General features: G+C 46.9%; 1 protein-coding gene and 1 non-coding gene across 4 annotated transcripts in view; one reads left to right on the top strand and one right to left on the bottom strand.

Annotated features, from left to right (window-relative positions):
• Nucleotides 1-20,393, bottom strand: part of KATNIP (katanin interacting protein) — a 230,706-nt gene that overhangs the window by 103,637 nt on the left and 106,676 nt on the right. For all 3 annotated transcript variants that reach the window (XM_061401491.1, XM_061401490.1, XM_061401489.1), the window contains 2 exons: nt 15,748-16,015; nt 7,028-7,159 (listed from right to left, as the gene is read on the bottom strand). In XM_061401491.1, coding sequence (XP_061257475.1) covers nt 7,028-7,159; nt 15,748-16,015 — 400 coding nt within the window. The remainder of the gene's footprint in view (nt 1-7,027; nt 7,160-15,747; nt 16,016-20,393) is intronic.
• On the top strand, nt 13,345-13,417 carry TRNAG-UCC (transfer RNA glycine (anticodon UCC)). The gene has a single exon. It is a non-coding gene; the product is annotated as a tRNA-Gly (tRNA).

Below are 20,393 nucleotides of genomic sequence, written 5' to 3'. Positions count from 1 at the left end.
CTCTTCCCCAGCTTCTCAGTCCACATGGTTTGGAGGCAACTGCATCTATCCCCACTCCTGGCCCTGTCTGGGCCCACAAGAAAACAGGTGCCTCTCCTTGACTGTGGAGTTTAGAGATCAGTTCAGGGGAGAGATGGTTCTTGGACTCTTCTGGGACTGTTAGGAAGAGGAGCCACCAGGGACCATCTCTGGGCTGTGCCTGAGACTATAGATGTGGTTCCCAAAGTGTGGTCCCTGGAGCAGTAAAATCAGTATCACCTGGAACTTACTAAGAATTAAAACACTTATGTTCCACCCTAGATGCACTAAATTAGAAACTGGGGCAGGGTCCAAAAATGGGGTGTTAATTTGCTTATTTATCACATAATTCTGATGCATGTTCAAGTCTGAGATGCACTGGATTAGAGGAGAGTAGAGCTAAGTGATAAAGAAACACCTTCCTGGTGATAGCATTGTCTGAACACCTGGATCCCACCATGCCTGAAGCTAGACTATAGTCCCAGACTTTTCAGATCTGTGAGCAATACATTTTCCCTTGTTGCTTCAGCCGGTTTGGATTTCTGACCCTTGCTGTTAATCGTGAACACTGACACGTATTATGAGACCCTGGACTTTGGCAGAATGGTCTTTCTGCAGCAGGTCTTCTTGACAGCAATGCTAACTGCAGGGCTGTCAAGATCTTCTAATTCACTCATGCTGAGGGGTGTTACTTTATTTCTACGTTGGCAGCTTGTCTGGGAAAAGTGGTTCAGATATATCACTTCCCTAAAGCACTCTGACACCTTGGACAGTAAACTTTCTACATTAAAGACTGATGTTCTCTCACCCGCAACAAGACAACAGGTCCTTTCCTGAAAGGCTATTTGATCGAGACCAAAGTAATCCAAGACATGAGGCCCTTTCATTAGAAGCAGGGATAATTATAGTGATAGAGAGGAATTAAACTCTCGTGGAGTTGCCTCATATGTACATTTAATTGACACAAATTCAATTTTATGACTTTGGTCACAGATAAAGGGACAAGGAGAGAAATAACTCTTTTAAGAGTGCAGGCCATAGGTTACACTTATGGTAATGGCTAGCTAGCTAGCTAATCCAGATCAACCCATCCCTGGAACACAAGCAGAAAGCCTGGACCAAATAGTATTATGAAACTCTGTTTATAAAGAGAAATCTGTTTGAAGGCATAGAGAGTGAATAAGACTATGAAGGGTTACAGGCAGGAAATGAGAAACCCAGAGAGGTGAACTCAGCACCTGGGAAGTGCTTCCCCTCAAGGTGCTGCTGATTCTAAGAGCTTCTGCAAAGCTGAGAAACTGCACAGAGCTGGTGACAGACTTGGGGCTCCAGTCTGAGAGTCAGGGTGGCCCAGAAATAGTCAGGAGTGAAGGGCACAGCAATACAAGCAAATCCAAATTACAGTTGACTATTGTAACAACAACAGTAATAATAATGATGTCTGGTGAATATTTACAGAGAATTAAAATGCATGACAATAAGCATTTAATTTTGGAGAGGGGTAAATGGAGTTAGACTTGTAAGGTCTCCACTGAATGAGAAGCAGTAAACTTGCTAATTTAAAGGAGACGCTAATAAGTCAAGAATGCATGTTGCAATCTCTGGTAATGACTAAAGGATAATAAAAGAATGTATAACTAACAAGCTAATAGAGAAGAAAAAAGAGGGATAATATAAAGTAATCAGTTCAGAATAGGGCAAGAAAGGAGAGGAAAAAGGAACATAAAAGAGGCGGAACAAATAAAAACAAACAATAAGATGGTAGATTTAAAATAAAATCTATCAGCAATTACATTAAATGTAAATGGACTAAATGTGCCCATTACAACACATAGATTGTTAGAGGATAAAAATAAAAACCAATTACATGTTGTTTACAAGAGATAAACCCCAGTGTAAGGATGCAGAAAGTTTGAAAATAAGAGGATGAAAAAAGATGCACCACATAGAAGATTAAAAAAAGAAAGAAGACACACCACATAAACACGAACCAACAGAAAGCCGGTTGACTTAAAGACAAAAGCATTTTTAGAGTAAAAAAGAGACAGTACATGGAGATAAAAGGTTCAGTTCACCAGAAGACATAAAAAGGCTGATTTTGTATGCCCCTCGCAAAAGACATCCCCCCACAAACAGAAAGTAAAGCATCTAAGCAGTACAGGTTTCTCCTGGAAAAGGCTAAGTGGGTTTGGTTCTTCTGTCCTTGCAGCAAGTCAAGGTCCTGTGCCTTGGAAGCATGGACATCCCAGCGACCTCAGCGTAATGCCAGTGCTTAAAAACACATTTTTCCTACAACCCAGGCTCTAAACATATCCAACTGCTTCATCTGGGGCTCAGCCAAGAAGCTTTGGTCGTCCCCACCCTGGAGGAGCAACGACTCTCCTGGGCTTAAGGAAGGATAATATGTCTGCATGGGGTTTCTAGGTAGAGCAGTATATATGCTACCCTTGATCATCAGTTGGAGGGATTTCAAGGGTAGATTTGGCACCTGTACTTCCTTGACCTTTAGAACCTCATCCGTGTGTGACATGTGGCTGCAATGTCATCCCATTTCAGTGTAAGGGTGGTGCAACACAATGGTTTTCAACTTTCTTTTCTTCAAATTTGCCTTATGTAGGAGCATGCACCTTTATCAGATAAAGGCTGAGCTCCAAATCTGTTGAAAATGAGGATTCCACCACCTCAGCGTCCTCTTTAAGGGAGTCAATGGGACAAGCTAAGAACCACGTACTGGGGACAGCTGGTAATCCGATATTTATCAGATGGACCCACTGTGTATGCGAAGGCACGCTTCTTTGCCATGGTGGCCAGGAAGCTCACAGTCACGCCTGTGACCCCACCTCAGACATCATTTGTTTACCCCCTGGCGTCATCTTATTGTTCCTACTCTTGTGTTCCCTTTACCTTCATTTCCTTACGTATTTGTTAAAGTCTTCTTGCACTACCCAATTTGTCATGTCAGAACTTCCTGGAGAAAGGCAGATTATAAATAATTAATGAAGCTCCACTTCTCAAAATGCCACACATCAAGGTATGTGTTACCTGTTGACTTGTTGAAGACAAACCCCTAGGACCTGTGGACATCACCTTATTTGGAAATAGGGTCTTTGCTGATGACCAGGTTAAGCTGAGGTCATTAGGGTGGGCCTCAATCAAACATGACTGGTGTCCTTATAAAGAGAGTAAACTTGAACCCAGAGACAGAGGTGTACACGGGAAAGCAGCAGGTGAATGCTGGAGTTACATTGTCACAAAGCAAGGAACTGTCAGGAGGTAGAGAGAAGCCTGGAGCAGGCTCATCCCTGGTGCCTTCAGAAGGAACATGGTCCTGCTGACACCTTGATTTGGGACTTCCCAACCTCCAGAAATGGGATAATAACTTTCTATTGCTTAAACCAATTAGATCTTGGTACTTTGTCACAACAGCCTAGGAAACTAATACAGTATTCAAAATGACTTTACTTGATACGTGATTTAACTTTAAAAATAATAACAGTTAGGGGACTTCCCTGGTGGTCCAGTGGTTGAGAATCCGCCTTCCAATGCAGGGGACACAGGGTCAAGCCCTGATTAGGGAACTAAGATCCCACATGCCGCGGGGAATTAAGCCTGCACGCCACGACTAAGAAATAAGGCAGCCAAATAAGTAAATAAATATTTTAAAAATATTTGTATATATTTATATTACATTTATATTACTGAATATTAGGAAAAATAGACCAAGTGACTCCAACCAGTGGGCTTTAGGTGTGTCATTGTTTAGGACTAGGCGGATGTAGGTGTGTTGCAAGCCAACAGCGGTTTAGTTGGCACATGAGGGGCCACGCGATAGAGTGATTAGGGACAGATACTCGGCAGCCAGGTTTTTAAGATTCCTTAACCTCTCTGTGCCTGGGTTTCCTCTGTATAATAGTGTTCAGTATAGCAGTACCTACTACACAGGGTTGTTTGGGTGATTAAATGTAAGATTAACATGTGTGGTGCCAAACACAGCCTGGGAGCTGATTCAGGGGTTTATAAGTGCTGGCTCTTCATTGTATTACCCAGAAATGTAAGTATCTAGTGATTGCAGCCCACACATGAAGGAGGGAGGTCCCAGTGAGCCCAGCAGGCAACCAGGAAGGGTGCTTGACCACCACCAGGCTGCTCCCCCTCTACCAGGGCCTCTGGAAGGTTCCTACACAATGGCACACTGCCTTTGGCTTTATTTAACACCTTGTTCTGGAGAAATTTAAAAGCCGTTATTAATTTTTCATATGGAGTGAATACCAGCAGTACAGACTGGAGTCCTGTCGAGTTGAGCAGTGGTCAGTGGAGCCAGTCTGCGTGCAGAAGGAACAATGGCCCAGGAATCGTTACACTCTCCACCAGCTGACCTTAAGCAAGGGCTTGCTTTGAGCCAGGTGCTCCTCTAAGCTGACTATCCATCCACCCTTTTAATCCTTACAGTGACCCTCAGGGCAGAGTGCTCTTCTTTTAAAAAAAAAAATTATTTATTTAGGCTGAGCTGGGTCTTTATTGCTGCATGGGCTCTTCTCTAGTTGCCGTGAGTGTGGGCTGCTCTCTAGCTGTGGTGCCCAGGCTTCTCGTTGCGGTGGCTTCTCTTGTGATTATTTGCTCCGAGGCATATGGAATCTTCCCAGATTAAGGGTTCAACCCATATCTCCTGCACTGGCAGGCAGATTCTTTACCACTGAGCCACCAGGGAAGCCCCAGAGTGCTATTCTTATCTCCATTTGAGAGATGGGCGAAGGAGGCCCAGAGAGGTTAAGTAACCTGCCCAAGGTCACAGAGCTGGTGGGCGGAAGGGCAGGATTTGCACCAGGTGGTCAGGCTGCAGAGCCTGCCAGGTCTATTTTCTGCCAGGGTTGCTGGGCTCGTGGGCTGTCGGCCCAGAGCTGCTGGTGGCCCTCTCGCCACGTCTAAGAGCTTTTCTCAGAATGAAGGGCAAAAAGGAGAAAGCTGAGCTGGGAGGTGGGGAGAGGCAGACTGCTGACACATTTTAATCACTGGGTCCGGCTGCGCCCAGTGATCACACCACCTTTGGAAGTTCATTTACATGGATTGATGTAGACACTTTCCCTTCAGCCCACTCTTTTTATCACTTGCTATCTAAAACGCCTTGTCTTGGACTTGCCTGGTGGTCCGGCGGTTAAGACTGCCAGCCAATGCAGGGGACATGGGTCTGGTTCCTGGTCTGGGAAGATTCCATATGCTGCAGAGCAACTAAGCCTGAGAGCCACAACTACTGCAGCCCTCGAGCCCTAGGGCCCTCGCTCAGCAAGGAGAAAAACCACCGCAGTGAGAAGCCTGTGCCCCACAACTAGCCTGCACAGCAATGAAGACCCAGTACAGCCAAAAATAAAAGTAAGAAAATTAAAAAAAAAAAGATCAAATATCTTGTATTAGTATAGTGCTTTCTCCCAGTTGGGTGGGGTTTGATAAGGGTTAATCACCGAATGCCTGGGTGCCCCCTGCTCACAGTCCCTCGGCCAGACCTCCAACCGTGACCCCCAGAGCCAGAGCTCTCAAGGGTCAACACAGCTCACACCCAGGACTGAAAGGAGGGTCCCTCATCCACCCCGGGATGGGGAGCAGGCTTCTGCTCAGCACTGCCCCCCATCCCCCCCCACCGCTGGAGCTCCCCAGCCAAGTGGTGCTCCACTTGCCCAGCCAGTGACCTTGCTGGTGATGAAGCCAGTTTTGGCTCCTTTCCTTTCCAGCCCTCTTCCAGGAACCACCTTCCAATTCAATGACTTGTTCTGGAATCTTTATCTCAGAGTCTGGTTCTGGGGAATCTAAACCAAGACAATATTCACATAGCAGGGAGCAAACGCTCAGTAAAGTGGAAGGACTGTGGCCCCTTCCTCTACCTCCTACCATCTGCCTGAGCTGCTTGGAAAAGGGCTTCAAGCTTGGAGTGCACTTGTCCAGGCCTGGGTGGGGCTAGTGGTAAAGAACCCGCCTGCCAATGCTGGAGATGCCAGAGACAAGGGTTTGATCCCTGGGTGGAGAAGACCCCCTGAAGGAGGGCATGGCAACCCACTCCAGTATTCTTGCCTGGAGAATTCCATGGACAGAGGAGCATGGTAGGCTACAGTCCATGGAGTCGCAAAGAGTTGGACACGACTGAAGCGACTTAGCATACTATATAATGTATATAAGTACATTATAAGTAAACATATAGTAAATATAATAATTGCTTACGTAGTGGCTGGCTCAAGGTAAGTGCTCAATCATTAGACACCCTGATTTTATTAAAAGGGTATCAGATGAATCTTTCACCATAAACTCCTTTGTACCTTTAGAATGTAATATCATCTGCACCCATTGTTACCCATATAAAGTAAGAAAATTCATTTAAAAGTAAAAAGAAAAATAAAACAAATTTTCAATCGTAACCACATCTTAGCTATAGACCCAGAAAGTAACTATGGCCATTAATTTTATGTGTCCACTCAACTGAGCCATGCAGAGTCCAGCTCTTCAGTCAAAGCCAGTGGTCCTGGCTTGCCACAACTAGAGAAAGCCCGCACACAGCAACAAAGCCCCACACAACCAAAAATAATACAATAAATTAACTAATTCTAAAAAAGTAAAAACATAAATTTCTCCCTATATACATATACATCCTATTGGTTCAGTTTCTCTAGAGACTTTTTTCTTTTTCAAAGTTTCTTTTTCTTTTTTAATGTGGACCATTTTTAAAGTCTGTATTGAATTTGCTACAATATTGCTTCTGTTGCATGTTTTGATTTTTGGGGGACTTCGAGGCATGTGGGATCTTAGTTCCCAGACCAGGAATAGAACCTGCACTCCCTGCCTTGGAAGGCAAAGTCTTAACCACTGGCCCACCAGGGAAGTCCTTCTCTGGAGACCTTGACTAATAATACATTTGCTAAAGATCAGCTCAGATGGGTGATGAAGCAAGGACTCCTCCTTCATGGCACCCCAATGAGAGTGATGCAAGCCCAGTGCCAAGCCCGATCACGGACCCCAGAACTCTTACTTGAGCACGCCCTGTCTTGATCCGGGAACATGGTTGGGGGCTGGGGACTCGGGTGTGGCTCAGGTTTGCTGGGAATGAAGACCTCAGCGTTGTCCTTCCTCTTAGCAGACAAATTCCTTTCCTTTTTATTACCTGTAAAAACACAATTGTTTATATGTCACACACGGGGCAAGCAGAGATGGCACATTCTGCTCGGGCATCTGTTTATTCGTCTGTTCACTTATTCATTCAACAAATATTAATGGAACCCCTGCTCTGGCACCATGCTAGCTTGGAATTAGAGGTGTGAATAATGCAGACAACAAAATAAGTTTGCTGGTTTAAATAATAGCTAAAAAAAAAAAAATAGTACGAGTGGGCTGTGAATTTGGCAAAAGAACTACGAAGGTTTGAACATGACTCAGGTTTGGGGAGGGGGCTTCCCAGGTGATGCTGTGGTAAAGAATCCACCTGCCAATGTAGGGGATGCAAGAGACGCGGGTTCAATCCCTGGATGGGGAAGATCCCTTGGAGAAGGAAATGGCAACCCACTCCAGTATTTTTGCCTGGAGAACTCCATGGACAGGAGAGCCTGGTGGGCTAGAGTCCCTGGCGTTGCAAACGTGACTGAGTGACTGAGCATGTACACACATATGCAAGTTTGGGGACAGTGGTTGCAGGGCTTTAGAACCAGCAAAGGCTTAAGAACATGAGAAGACAGGGACTTTCCTGGTGGCCTGGTGGCTAAGACTCCACGCTTTCAATGCAGGGGACCCAGGTTCAATCCACAGTCAGGAAACTATAGACTCCACGTGCCGCAACTTAAGAGTTCACATGCCGTAAATAAGAGCAAAGATCCTGAGAGCTGCAGCTGAGATCCAGCACAGCCAAATAAATAAATGTTAAACAAAGAAGCACATGAGAGGACACGCTTGGGAAAGCAGGAAAGCAGGCTGGTGGGAGGTGAGGCAGGTGGCTAAATGGACTAAAGAGAAAAATCAGGCAGAAGAGTGTAGTTCCTGGACTTGGGAACCCCAGCCTGGAAAGGCAGAAAGCCTCGGGAAGTTTCTGCTGAAATTCCGAGGAAATCCTGGGGTCTGTGATGGCCCAAAGGAGTGAAGCCCCAGAATCAAGGGCCCCGTGGGATTCTTGGCAGCTCAGGGTAGATAATGGGGACGTGGGTGAGGTCTGTCTGATTTGCACTAACTTCTCTGCCATTCCCCCCTTGACTTTGTGAAGGGCATATGTTTCTCTACACTTTCTGAAGTGGCTGGTCCCTGGCTGTCCTGACACCCTGGGCCCAAGGGCAGACCTGTGTGTGTGTGTGTGAGCCAGAACCCACCATGTCCAATGAGACAAGAGGAAGAAAGGAAAAGGGCCAATGCTCAAATGGAGACTGACTGCCCAAGTGCTGAAAATATGCTGCTGATGGTAAGAATGACAGCTAGCATATATTCAGTTCTCCTCCAGACAACCCGACACTGGGCCAGGCCCTTGGCACACGCTTTCTCATGTATTTCCCTGGCCAGCCATCCTAGTGAGTGGAGGGTAGGCAGAATAATGGACCTCAAAATTGGCCACACCCTAATTCCTGAAAGTGTTAGGCGACAAAGCAAAGGGGAATTAACTGTGCTGATCAGCTGACCTTAAACTAGGGAGGTTATCTTGCATTATCCTGCTGGACCCAATGTAATTACATGGGTCCTTAAAAGTGGGCTTCCCTTGTGGCTCAGACGGTAAAGAATCCACCTGCAATGTAGGAGACTTGGGTTCGATCCCTGGATTGGGAAGATCCCCTGGAGAAGGAAAAGGCTACCCATTCCAGCATTCTGGCCTGGAGAATTCCACGGACTGTATAGTCCACGCGGTCACAAAGAGTCAGACACGACTGAGCAACTTTCACTCACTTCACTTAAGAGTGGCAGAGGGACGAAGTTTCAGCTTGGGATGATGAAAAACTTCTGGTGAAAGACAGTGGTGATGGTTACATATAGTGCGAGTCTACTTCATGACCCCAATTTGCGCTCTAAAAAACAGTGAAGAAGGGACCTCCCTGGTGGTCCAGTGGTTAAGAATCCACTTGCCAAGGCAGGGGACATGGGTTCAGTACCTGGTCCAGGAAGATTCCACATGCCGCGGGGCAACTAAGCCCGTGGGCCACAAAAAGAGAAGCCGCTGCAACTAGAGAGTTGCCTCCGAATGCAGCAATGAAGATTCAGTGCAGCCAAAAGCAAATAAATAAATTTTGTAAAATGGTGAAGAAGGTAAAAGAATAGAAATGTTATGTGTAGGGTGTTACAATATTATATACAGAATGTTATAATAATAAAGGAATGTTATGTATATTCTACCACAATAGAACACACACAAATGGAAAAGGGGCTGCTGATGAGGAGAGTCAAAGAAGAAAGCCACAGAGCACCAATGCTGCTAGCTGTGGAGGTGGAGGAAGGAGCCAGGAGCCAAGGTGCGCAGCAGCCTCTAGAAGCCGGAAAAGGCAAGGAAACAGGTTCTCCCCTGGAGCCTCCTGTTGACACTGCGATTCTGGCCCATCACGCTTATGACCCACAGAACTATAAGATAATAAATTTGCATTGTTTTGTTCATTGGCTACAGCAGTCATAGAAAACTGATACCTACTATTACAGACTAAGGCTCTGAGGTGCAAGTCAGTTTGTCAAGGTGACAGAGCTAGGAAGTGATGGAATCAGGGTTTGAGCCCTCCCCTTAACCACTTTCGGCTTCCCTGGTGGCTCAGATGGTAGAGAATCTGCCTGCAGTGCAGGAGACCCTGGTTTGATCCCTAGGTCGGGAAGATCCCATGGGGAAGGAAATGGCTACCCACTCCAGTATTCTTGCCTTGGAAATCCCATGGACAGAGGAGCCTGGAGGGCTACAGTCCACGAGGTCGCAAAGAGTCAAACACAACTGAGCAACTTAAAGCAACTTAACTGAGCAACTGCATGCTTGCTTAACCACTTTACTGCCTTCCTACCGGCTCCCTCTCCTCCATAAGATGGCCCTCCAGCAGCTGCGGAGGCCTACCTTGGCCATCAGAAGGCTATACAAGGCTATTTCCTGGGGCACCAAAGGACCCAGACTCTTGGTGCAACCCTAGAATCCTCATGTCTTCATGGAAAGTAGGCTGGGACACTCGTTTTGTACTGTGTTCCCGCCTGCCCCTCCCTCCTTTCCCAGGCTCACTCAGCTCCAGCCACACTGGCCCTTTCTCTGTCCTCGGGTACACCAAGCTCTTTCCCTGTTCAAACCCTTTATGCTTGCTGTTCCCTGGACCTGGATTGCTGTTCCCGAGGCTGCCCCCTTCTCCTCATTCCTGATTTAAACATCACCTCCTCTGAGAAGGCTGTTCTCACCATTCCAGCTACCAGCATCCTTCTCTGACCCTAGTTCCCCTGCCAGTGTCCTGTTTTATAACATTCACAACTTTCAAGACCATCGGGGTACCATTCTTTCCTCCTCCCTGAATTCCTAACCTGACCCTGACCCAACTCTCCCCTTTCCAGTTGCTGGAAAAATAACTTCTGCCTTTCTCTGTGCCACTCACTCACTGCCCCTTGCTCACAAGGAAGACGAATAGGATGGGAGAGAGTGGGGGCAAGAAGCCATCAGGGCTCCCTCTGGGCAGGGGAGGGGGGAGGGGTTGCCCTCAGGTGACATGGTCCCCTTCCAGATGCCATTAGCTTCTGGGGCCAGGGGATTGTCTACAGCGGAGGGGCAGTACTGCCTAGCCACCGATCCTATCAATTGGAAAGGTGATCATTTGCTCATCTATCCCATGGCTATCTCTCATTTGTTTCAGAACTTAGAAGGGGAAACAGAGGGGCCTGGGGTTACTCACTGGATTCTCAAAGCTGAGTCATCACTTTGTAATCTCATCTGGTTTATTTATTTAGCCTCAGGCAGGAGGAGAAGGGGATGACAGAGGATGAGATGGTTGGATGGCATCACCAACCTGATGGACATGAGTTTGAGCAAGCTCCAGGAGTTGGAGTTGAGGAGTTGAGGGACAGGGAAGCCTGGTGTGCTGCAGTCCATGGGGTCTCAAAGAGTCAGACATGACTAAGCAACTGAACTGAACTGAAAGGTTAACAGCACAGGCTCCGGGCTCAAACTGCTGCAGATTCACTTCTGCTCTGCTCCTTCCTGGCTGTGTGACCTTGGATGAGTTATCTGACATCTCTGTGCTTCATTCTCCCCATAGGCAAAACGAGTGCAATGACAAGACTTCCCTTGGGTTTGTGGGGAGGATTGAATGAGGGATTATATGTAAAGCCCTTGGAACAGTGGTTGGCTCATATCAGTAACAACTCAGTGTTGGCAATTGTTATTATTTATCTGGTTATGTGCTTATTGTCAGGGTTCCCAGAAGGTACTAGCGATAAAGAACCCGCCTGCTAATGCAGGAGATGTAAGAGACGTAGGTTTGATCCCTAGGTTGGGAAGATCCCCTGGAGGAGGGCAATGGAAACCCACTCCACTACTCTTGCCTGGAGAATCCCCATGGATAGAGGAGCCTGGTGGGCTATAGTCCATGGGGTTGCTAAGAGTCAGACACGACTAAGCAACTAAGCATGCACGCATGCTTATTGTCTGTTTTCTCTGCCAGGATTACGTGATGTAGGAGAACGACTGGGCTCGTCCTGTCCTGGCATAGTACCTGGACCATGATACATGCCCAGCAGATGAATAAAGGAACAGCCCCGAACCAGGCACATCTTTTCAGGTTACTGCTGACTGCTCTTGAGTAAATGCTCAGGAGTGGCTCAGAGCTCCAATCCTATGCTAGAGTCTGGGGGGACCTTGTAACAGGCCTCCTGCCTGCTCCCCTCTGTGGGAGCCTGTCCCCTGCTGAAGCTAAGAAGCTGCAGATGAAAGCAGTGGCTGAGGGTGGCGGTAGGGGGCATGTGCACTGCCCTCCACCCCCGGCAGACATCACCACGGTCAATGTGAGGCCTGCCAAGCAATCTGTTAAAAAATGTAAAATGGCAAAAAAGTGAAGTTCTCTCTTTCCACTTATGGGAAAGTATCTCTCTTAAGGGCTTCCCAGTGGCTCAGCAGTAAAAGAATTGACCTGCAATGCAGGAGACCCAGGTTTGATTCCTGGGTTGGGAAAATTCCCTGGAGAAGGGAATGGCTACCCACTCCAGTATTCTTGCTGGGAAATCCCATGGACAGAGGAGCCTGGGGGTGGCTACAGTCCATGGGGTAGCAGAGTCAGGCATGACTTAGGGACTAAACAGCAATGACTCTTAAACTGCCTGGGGTCCAACGGCTCTCCTTCAGTGACCTGGTCTTTCACACCTGGAAGTAAATGTCATGGGGCCAGTCAATCTCTTCACAGCCTTTCCCTCCTTCTGTCCCCTTGGAGGAAACACAAGCCACAGCAAGGATGCAGCCCCAGTGGGTTTCACTTAGAAACGCATCAACACTATCCTGATCACTAGATGCTTTAGCAGGGCGGCATGAAAGTGAAAGTGTCAGGTGCTCAGTCGTGTCTGACTCTTTGCGACCCCATGGACTGTAGCCCACCAGGCTCCTCTGTCCATGGATTTCTCCAGGCAAGAAGTGGAGTGGGTTGCCATTTCCTCCTCCAAGGGGACTTCCTGACACAGAGATTGAATCCAGGTCTCTTGCATTGCAGGCAGATTCTTTACTGTCTGAGCCACCCAGCAGGTGGGGTAGGGGCAGGGGTGGGTGGAGGGGGCATAAGTCCTTGCTTTATTTGACAAAGATCCCTGAATGACTTGAATGTGCCAGGTGAGGGCTGCATGCTGGAGATGCAATGGAGGGAAGAGCTGGACTGTGCCCTGGTGGTGGAGTTCACAGGCCAGAGGGGAAGAAAGGCAACGGGGGACAGCGAGACCAGGGCCAGATGATGCTACAGGAGCAGAGGAGGCAGCAACCTAGCTAGCTGGGCTGGGAGTGTTAAGAAAGCTTCCTGGAGGAAGGAGCCTCTGGGAAAAGCAAGGAGCTGGGTTTCGTGGGTCAGAGTGGAGAGGAAAGGAAAAGTAGTGATCTCTGTGGAGGGAACAGCCCAGCAAGGAGGAGAGAGCGTGTCCAAGGGACAAATGTTCTCCTGTCTGCAGACTTCAACCGTGGGGTGTAGATTTTCCAGATCTGCCTGTTATTATGTCCCCCCACCAAGACTCATATGGTCAAGTCCTAACCCCCAGCAACTCAGAATGTGACTGTTTGGAGACAGCATCTCTAGAGAGCTAGTTAAGGTATTAATAAAATGAGGCCTTTAGAGTAGGCACTAATCCAACATGACTGGTGTCCTTATAAGAAGAGGAGATAGGACCCAAGAACAGGGGACTTCCCTGGTGATCCAGTGGTTAGGATTCTGTGCTTCCAATGCAGGGGGCCCAGGTTCGATCCCTGGTCAGGGAACTAGAGTCTACATGTAGCAACTAAGAGTTTGCATGGTGCAACTGAAGATATTGCATGCTCCAATGAAGATCCAGTGCAGCCAAATAAAAATAAATAAATAAGATAAGGTTATAGGAAAAAAAAAAAGACCCAGGAACACTCAGAGGGAAGTCCAGGTAAAGACACAGGGAGAAACTGGCCATCTGCAATCCAAGGACAGAAGCCATAGAAGACACCAAGTTTGCCAGCACCCTAATCTTGGACTCCAAGCCTCCATAACCATGAAAAAATACATAACTGTGACTGTTGAAGCCACCTCTGCTCTGTGTACATTGTATAGCATCCTGAGCAGACCAGTGTGCTCACTGCCTGACTTCAAACACTCCCTCATTTCTTTTCTTTGGTTCACCCAGTTCTGGGGAAAATGAGCTCAGAACGGAGAGGGAGGAGGAAGCAGAGGCCATGCCAGCTGGGGATCAGAGAGGAGGACTATTGTAGATGGGCCCCTCCCTGCCAAACCCACCAATTGTTTTGGTGACTTTACCTTCTAGGGTTTATATTTTTTTTAAGATTTTTTTTTCATGTGGACCATTTTTTAAAGTCTTTGTTGAATTTGTTACAATATTGCTTCTGTTTTATGTTTGTTTGTTTTTTGCTGCAAGGCATGTCGCATCTTAGCTCCCCGACCAAGGATCGAACTCACAACCCCGGCACTGGAAGGTGAAGCCTTAATCGCTGGGCTGCCAGGAATGTCCCTTCTAGGGTCTTTCCTGAAAAGCCTTCTCTAGTGGACCACTGCCATGAGTGCCCATCTGTTTTCCTTCTCCTTCAGACGCTCTTTGATTTTTTCTTTGGAAACTCCTATCTCTGTCCATGTGGTTTGGGTGGTGATAATCATACCCCCAGTCCTGTTGGCTGGCCCTGGCCAATCAGAGCCACAGTGACTAGTTCAGAGCTGCCACCCCGTATGGGTTCAAGAGCCAAGCCTGGGGATTTTCTAGAACTCTTAGGAAGAAAAATCCGCTTTCTGATCGAGTTGCAAAGCCAGTGTCTCAATTCTATGTCTATATGTGGAGAACCCATGTAAGAATGGTACCAAGATGAAAGAAGGCAGAGATAAGAGGAAGGAGGGGAGGGGAGGAGGGAGGAGGAGAAGACATATGAGTCCTGCTATAGTCCTGGAAGGAAAGCTATGACCAACCCAGACAGCATATTCAAAAGCAGAGACATTACTTTGCCAACAAAGGTTCATCTAGTCAAGGCTATGGCTTTTCCTGAGGTCATGTATGGATGTGAGAGTTGGACTGTGAAAAAGGCTGAGCACCGAGGAATTGATGCTTTTGAACTGTGGTGTTGGAGAAGACTCTTGAGAGTCCCTTGGACTGCAAGGACATCCAACCAGTCTATTCTGAAGGAGATCAGCCCTGGGATTTCTTTGGAAGGAATGATGCTAAAGCTGAAACTCCAGTACTTTGGCCACCTCATGCGAAGAGTTGACTCATTGGAAAAGACTCTGATGCTGGGAGGATTGGGGTCAGGAGGAGAAGGGGATGACAGAGGATGAGATGGCTGGATGGCATCACTGACTCGATGCACGTGAGTTTCAGTGAACTCTGGGAGTTGGTGATGGACAGGGAGGCCTGGCGTGCTGCGATTCATGGGGTCGCAAAGAGTCGGACATGACTGAGTGACAGAACTGAACTGATCTGATAGTCCTGGAAATCAACCCACAATACTCATTGGAAGGACTGATGCCAAAGTTGAAGCGCCAGTACTTTGACCACCTGATGCGAAGAACCGACTCATTGGAAAAGACCCTGATGCTGGGAAAAATTGAGGGTAGGAGGAGAAGGGAGCAACAGAGGATGAGACGGTTAGATCACATCACCAACTCTATGGACATGAATTTGAGCAAACTTCGGGAGATAGTGGAGGACAGAGGTGCCTGGCATGCTACAGTTCACGGGGTGGCAAAGAGTCAGACACAGTTTAGCAACTGAATAACAACAACAACACAGTCCTGGACTCCTCAGTTATCCAAGTCAATAAATAGTCCCTTTCGCTTAAGTCAGTTTCATCAGCCAGTTGGTGTGCAGATGCTGATAAACATCCTATAATGCACAGGAGAGCCCCCTGCAACTATCTGCCAGACTTCACCGTCTGCAATTTCAGGGTCATTTGTAAGCTTTTGGGAGCCTTCACCTGTGGCAATCCGCAGAGACCTGAACTGATATACACCCTGGCCTGTGAGACAGTCTATGCAAAGCTGAAAATCAAAGTACCGCTGGATATTTACGCTCTACTATTAGAGACATCAAAGGCAAAGAAATGCCACATAAGATGGAGCTTACTTTTGGAAGTTGGGTTAAATTCCAGCACTATGAGGGTGTCTGGGCCCTGGGGAGGGCATTCTTCTGTCTCCTGGTCCTCGGGAGCATCTTTTTGCACTGAGTCCCTTTGGGAAAGAGGGGAGTCATCTCTGGGACAGCCCACCAGCACCTGGTCCTCGGGCTCCGGCTCAGGGAGTACATCTTCTTCGATAGAGTCATACTCATCACTGGAACCATCCTTTTCTTTCCTTTGTAGATTGACACTAAGTTCCAGGCTTTTTCTTAGCTCCTGCCAAAAGTCAAGGAGAGAAGGAAAAAATGAAATATGTTCCTTTGAGGAAAAACGCCTTTGAAAATAGATCACAGGAATCAAAGAACTATTTCCATCAAACTAACATTTACTAAAACTGTCTCAACCCATGTGTCATCCTCACTTTGAAGATGAGAAAATAAAGGGGCAACGAGCAACTCCCTTCTGGACTGAGCAACATTTATAGTACTAATTGTGGCTTCACAGGCTGAGGACGCCACTAAACTGTGTGTGTAACAATTCTGACGTGGGGGCTTGTTAAAACAGATTGTGGAGTCCCATCCCCTGAGCTTCTGATTCAGTGGGCCTGGATGGGGCCTGAGAACTTGCATTTCTAACAAGGTGATGCTGATGCTGCTGGTCCAGGGACCACACCCTGACTGAGAAATCCCAAAGGTCTCCAGATGATCCTGATATTCCAGGTGGTAAAATGTCTGGCAGATGGTTGTGGGGGCTGCCCTGTATACTGAAGGGTGTTTGGATGCACTTGTAAACATTGTAACATTTAGTTCTCAACTACAGTTGCTTGATTTTTTTTTTGTTTATTTATGTTTCATCTCCATGAGACTGTGGATTTACAATCTTGAGACCAAGCATTAAGATCTATTCTTATGGTGATCAGAAAATTGATCCCTGAAGCCAGGATAATTTGGAAACAGAACAAGGGCTGCCTACTGCCTTTCAGTTCAGTTCAGTTCAGTCACTCAGTCGTGTCCGACTCTTTGCAGCCCCACGAATTGCAGCACGCCAGGCTTCCCTGTCCATCACCAACTCCCAGAGTTCACTGAAACTCACGTCCATCGAGTCAGTGATGCCATCCAGCCATCTCATCTTCTGTCGTCCCCTTCTCCTCCTGCCCCCAATCCCTCCCAGCATCAGAGTCTTTTCCAATGAGTCAACTCTTCATATGAGGTGGCCAAAGTACTGGAGTTTCAGCTTTAGCATCATTCCTTCCAAAGAAATCCCAGGGCTGATCTCCTTCAGAATGGACTGGTTGGATCTCCTTGCAGTCCAAGGGACTCTCAAGAGTCTTCTCCAACACCACAGTTCAAAAGCATCAATTCTTCGGTGCTCAGCTTTCTTCACAGTCCAACTCTCACATCCATACATGACCACAGGAAAAACCATAGCCTTGACTAGACGACCTTTGTTGGCAAAGTAATGTCTCTGCTTTTGAATATGCTGTCTAGGTTGGTCATAACTTTCCTTCCAAGGAGTAAGTGTCTTTTAATTTCATGGCTGCAGTCACCATCTGCAGTGATTTTGCCTTTACACTGGGACAAAAGTATACCCTGGACTGTCGGGGGAAACCAGTGTGTTTTGTCAGTCTAGCTGTGCTCTCCCTGTAGCCTTTGTCATAATTAACATAGATGTGAGACCATGAGAAACAATCAAGTTTACGGTTGACCATAAACAAGAGCTGTGTGGTAGGCTGAATAATGGGGCTTCCCTGGTAGCTCAGCTGGTAAAGAACCCACCTGCAATGCAGGAGACCCCAGTTTGATTCCTGGGTCAGGAAGATCCCTGGAGAAGGGATAGGCTACCCCATCCAGCACTCTTGCCTGGAGAATCCCATGGACAGAGGAGCCTGGTGGGTTACAGTCCATGGGGAGGCAAAAAGTTGGACAAGACTGAGTGACTATGCACAGCACAGCACAGGCTGAATAATGACTCCCCAAAGACGTTAAAGTCCTTATCCCTGGACCCAGTGAATTTGTGAGGGCTCATAAAGTGAGACCATATAGAAAACTTTGATCATCTTAGAGAAATCATCCTAAAAACCTGACGATAGAAATATGGACGTCAAAGATGTTGCTGGTGAGGGTTCAGGAAATAAGGAACATGTTATTGGGAACTAAAGGGCAGAAAATCCTGTTATGTGGCAGCAGAATCTTAGCCAAACTGTGTCCTATAGTTATGTGGTATGTGGAACTTTAAATGATACACTTGAATATTTAGCTGAAGAGAGTTCCAAGCAAAGAGTTAAAGATACAGTCTGGTCTCTTCTTGCTGCTTACAGTAAAATGCTAGAGGAAAGGGACAGGCTGAGAGAAGAACTGTTAAGTAAAATGGGACTGGGATTTGATGATTTGGAAGCTCTCAGCCTATCCAGATCAAAAAAGATGCTAAAATTAGGAAATTCACTGTTAGAAAGTCCTGGGTATAAGTGGCTGTGGCTCAGATGGTAAAGAATCCACCTGCACTGCGGGAGACCTGGGTTCAAACCCTGGGTTGGAAAGATCCCCTGGAGAAGGGCATGACAGCCCACTCCAGTACTTTTGCCTGGAAAATCTCCATGGGCAGAGGAGCCTGGTGGGCTACAGTCAATGGGGTTGCAAAAGTTGGACATGACTGAGTGACTGAGCACAGCACTGTTAGAAAAGCATGCTCTGGAGAAAAAATGAAGGGTGTGGCTGCACAACCTTTGGTTAAAACCTCAGAAGGATCCACAGTTTAGAGTATTCAATAAAGCTTAAGGTTCTTTGAAGAGAGGAGACATGTGACTCATGAATCCCCATAGACAGCTCAGTGGAAGCCAGGAATAGAGATAGGATTATCCAGGAAAGATCTGTGGCGGAGTCTCTTGTTCACTCTCTAGGAGTGAATCCTAGAGACATACATAGGAAATTCACGTGGTTTTTGAGAATGTCATACCAGCAGAAACACTGCCAGCTAGGACTGAATGAGAGGGAGAAAGGACAAAATAAAAGAAAGCTGTCAGACTCCCAAAATTCTACAGGCACGAAACAGGTGGATAAAACTGTGTAGCTGCAGACGCCCACCACCCCTCATGCAAGAGGAAGAATGACGCTCAGGGTGGAGCCACGGGCCTGAGGGTGGAAACCTGGGCCACAGAGAATTATTCCCATGCCTTGAAACCTAATGGAGATTGCCCCGTTGGATTTCAAAACTGCTTGGGTTTGGTGACTCTTTTTTTTGTTTTCCTTTAATTTTCTGTCTATTGTAATGAGAACGTCTGTAATTGTAATACTGTGCCTGAACCACCACTGTATTCTGGAGCAGATAATTCATTTCCTAGTTTACAAGTTCACAGAGGGAGAGAAATTTTGTTCTAAGAAAAGTAACACTCATAGTCTCACTCCTACACAATTTAGATGTAAATGATGAGATTTGAGAGTTTTGAGAAGATGAGACTTAGAAGATATTTTGGACTTAAGCTGGCAGTATAATGGGTTGAGACTTTGAGGACCCTTCAGATGGATGGATGTATTTTGCGTGTGGACATGAATCTTTCGGGGCCAGAGGGCAGACTGTTGTGGGCCCCAAAGATGTCCATGTTCTCGTCCCCTGGATGGTGAATATCACCTTATGTGGCAAACAAACTTCGCAGATGTGATCAAGTTAATGAACTTGAGATGGGGGAGATTATCTTGGATATTCAGGGAGGGTCTATGTAATCCCAAGGGTCCTACTAAGAGGAGGCAGGAAGATCAGCATCAGAAGGAGAAGATATAAGGATGGAAGCAGAGGTTAAGAAGGAAAGAAGATGCTACATTGCTGGCCCCAAAGGAAGAAAGGGCACAAGCCAAGGAATGTAGGTGGCCTCTAGAAGCTGGAAAAAGCAAGGGAATAGATTCTCCCCTAGAGCTTCTAGAAAGAACATAGGTCTGAAGATGTCTTGACTTTAGACCAGTGAAGCTGAATTTGGACTTCTGAGCTCCATGACTTAAGGTAAACCACGAAGTTTGTGCTAAGTTGTTAACAACAGCAATAGGAAACTTTTTTTTTTTGGCAATGCCACGAGGCTTGAGGGACTTTAGATTCCCTATCACTTGGCCAGAAGGTGGCCTGGTAGCCAGACAGTTAAGAATCCACCTGCAATGCAGGAGACGCGGGTTCCATCCCTGGGTCGGGAAGATCCCTGGAGAAAGGAATAGCTATCCACTTTAGCATTCTTGCCTGGAGAATTTTGTGGACAGAGGAGCCTGGTGGGCTTCATGGGGTCAGGTTGCAAAGAGTTGCAAAGAGTCAGACGTGACTGAGTGACTAACACTTTCACTTTTTACAGTTTCCCAACCCCTGGGCAGTGAAAGCACCAAGTCCTAACCATTGGACCACCAGGGAATTTCCCAGGACGCTAATACAGCTACCTACCTCTTACACCTCTCTTCCTCCCACCCTGCCCAATGTATCAGTGATATTTATTGAACAAATAGAACACTGCCTGGCACATAGTAGATGCTTGACAAATATTTGCCGAATGACTAATTTATGCCAATGACTGGGGAGGAGTGGAGAGCACCCACCTGCCTGGGCGGTGACAGTAGTGATGTGACTCACGGCAAATCACTTAACTTCCCTCATCTGCATTTTGATATCCCTAAAAAACGAGCTA

The sequence above is a fragment of the Bos javanicus genome, chromosome 25 (genome assembly GCF_032452875.1).
Source record: "Bos javanicus breed banteng chromosome 25, ARS-OSU_banteng_1.0, whole genome shotgun sequence".
In the NCBI taxonomy this organism is placed as follows: domain Eukaryota; kingdom Metazoa; phylum Chordata; class Mammalia; order Artiodactyla; family Bovidae; genus Bos; species Bos javanicus.
The sequence above is the reverse complement of the archived record's forward strand: the minus strand, read 5'-3'. Positions and strand labels throughout refer to the sequence as shown.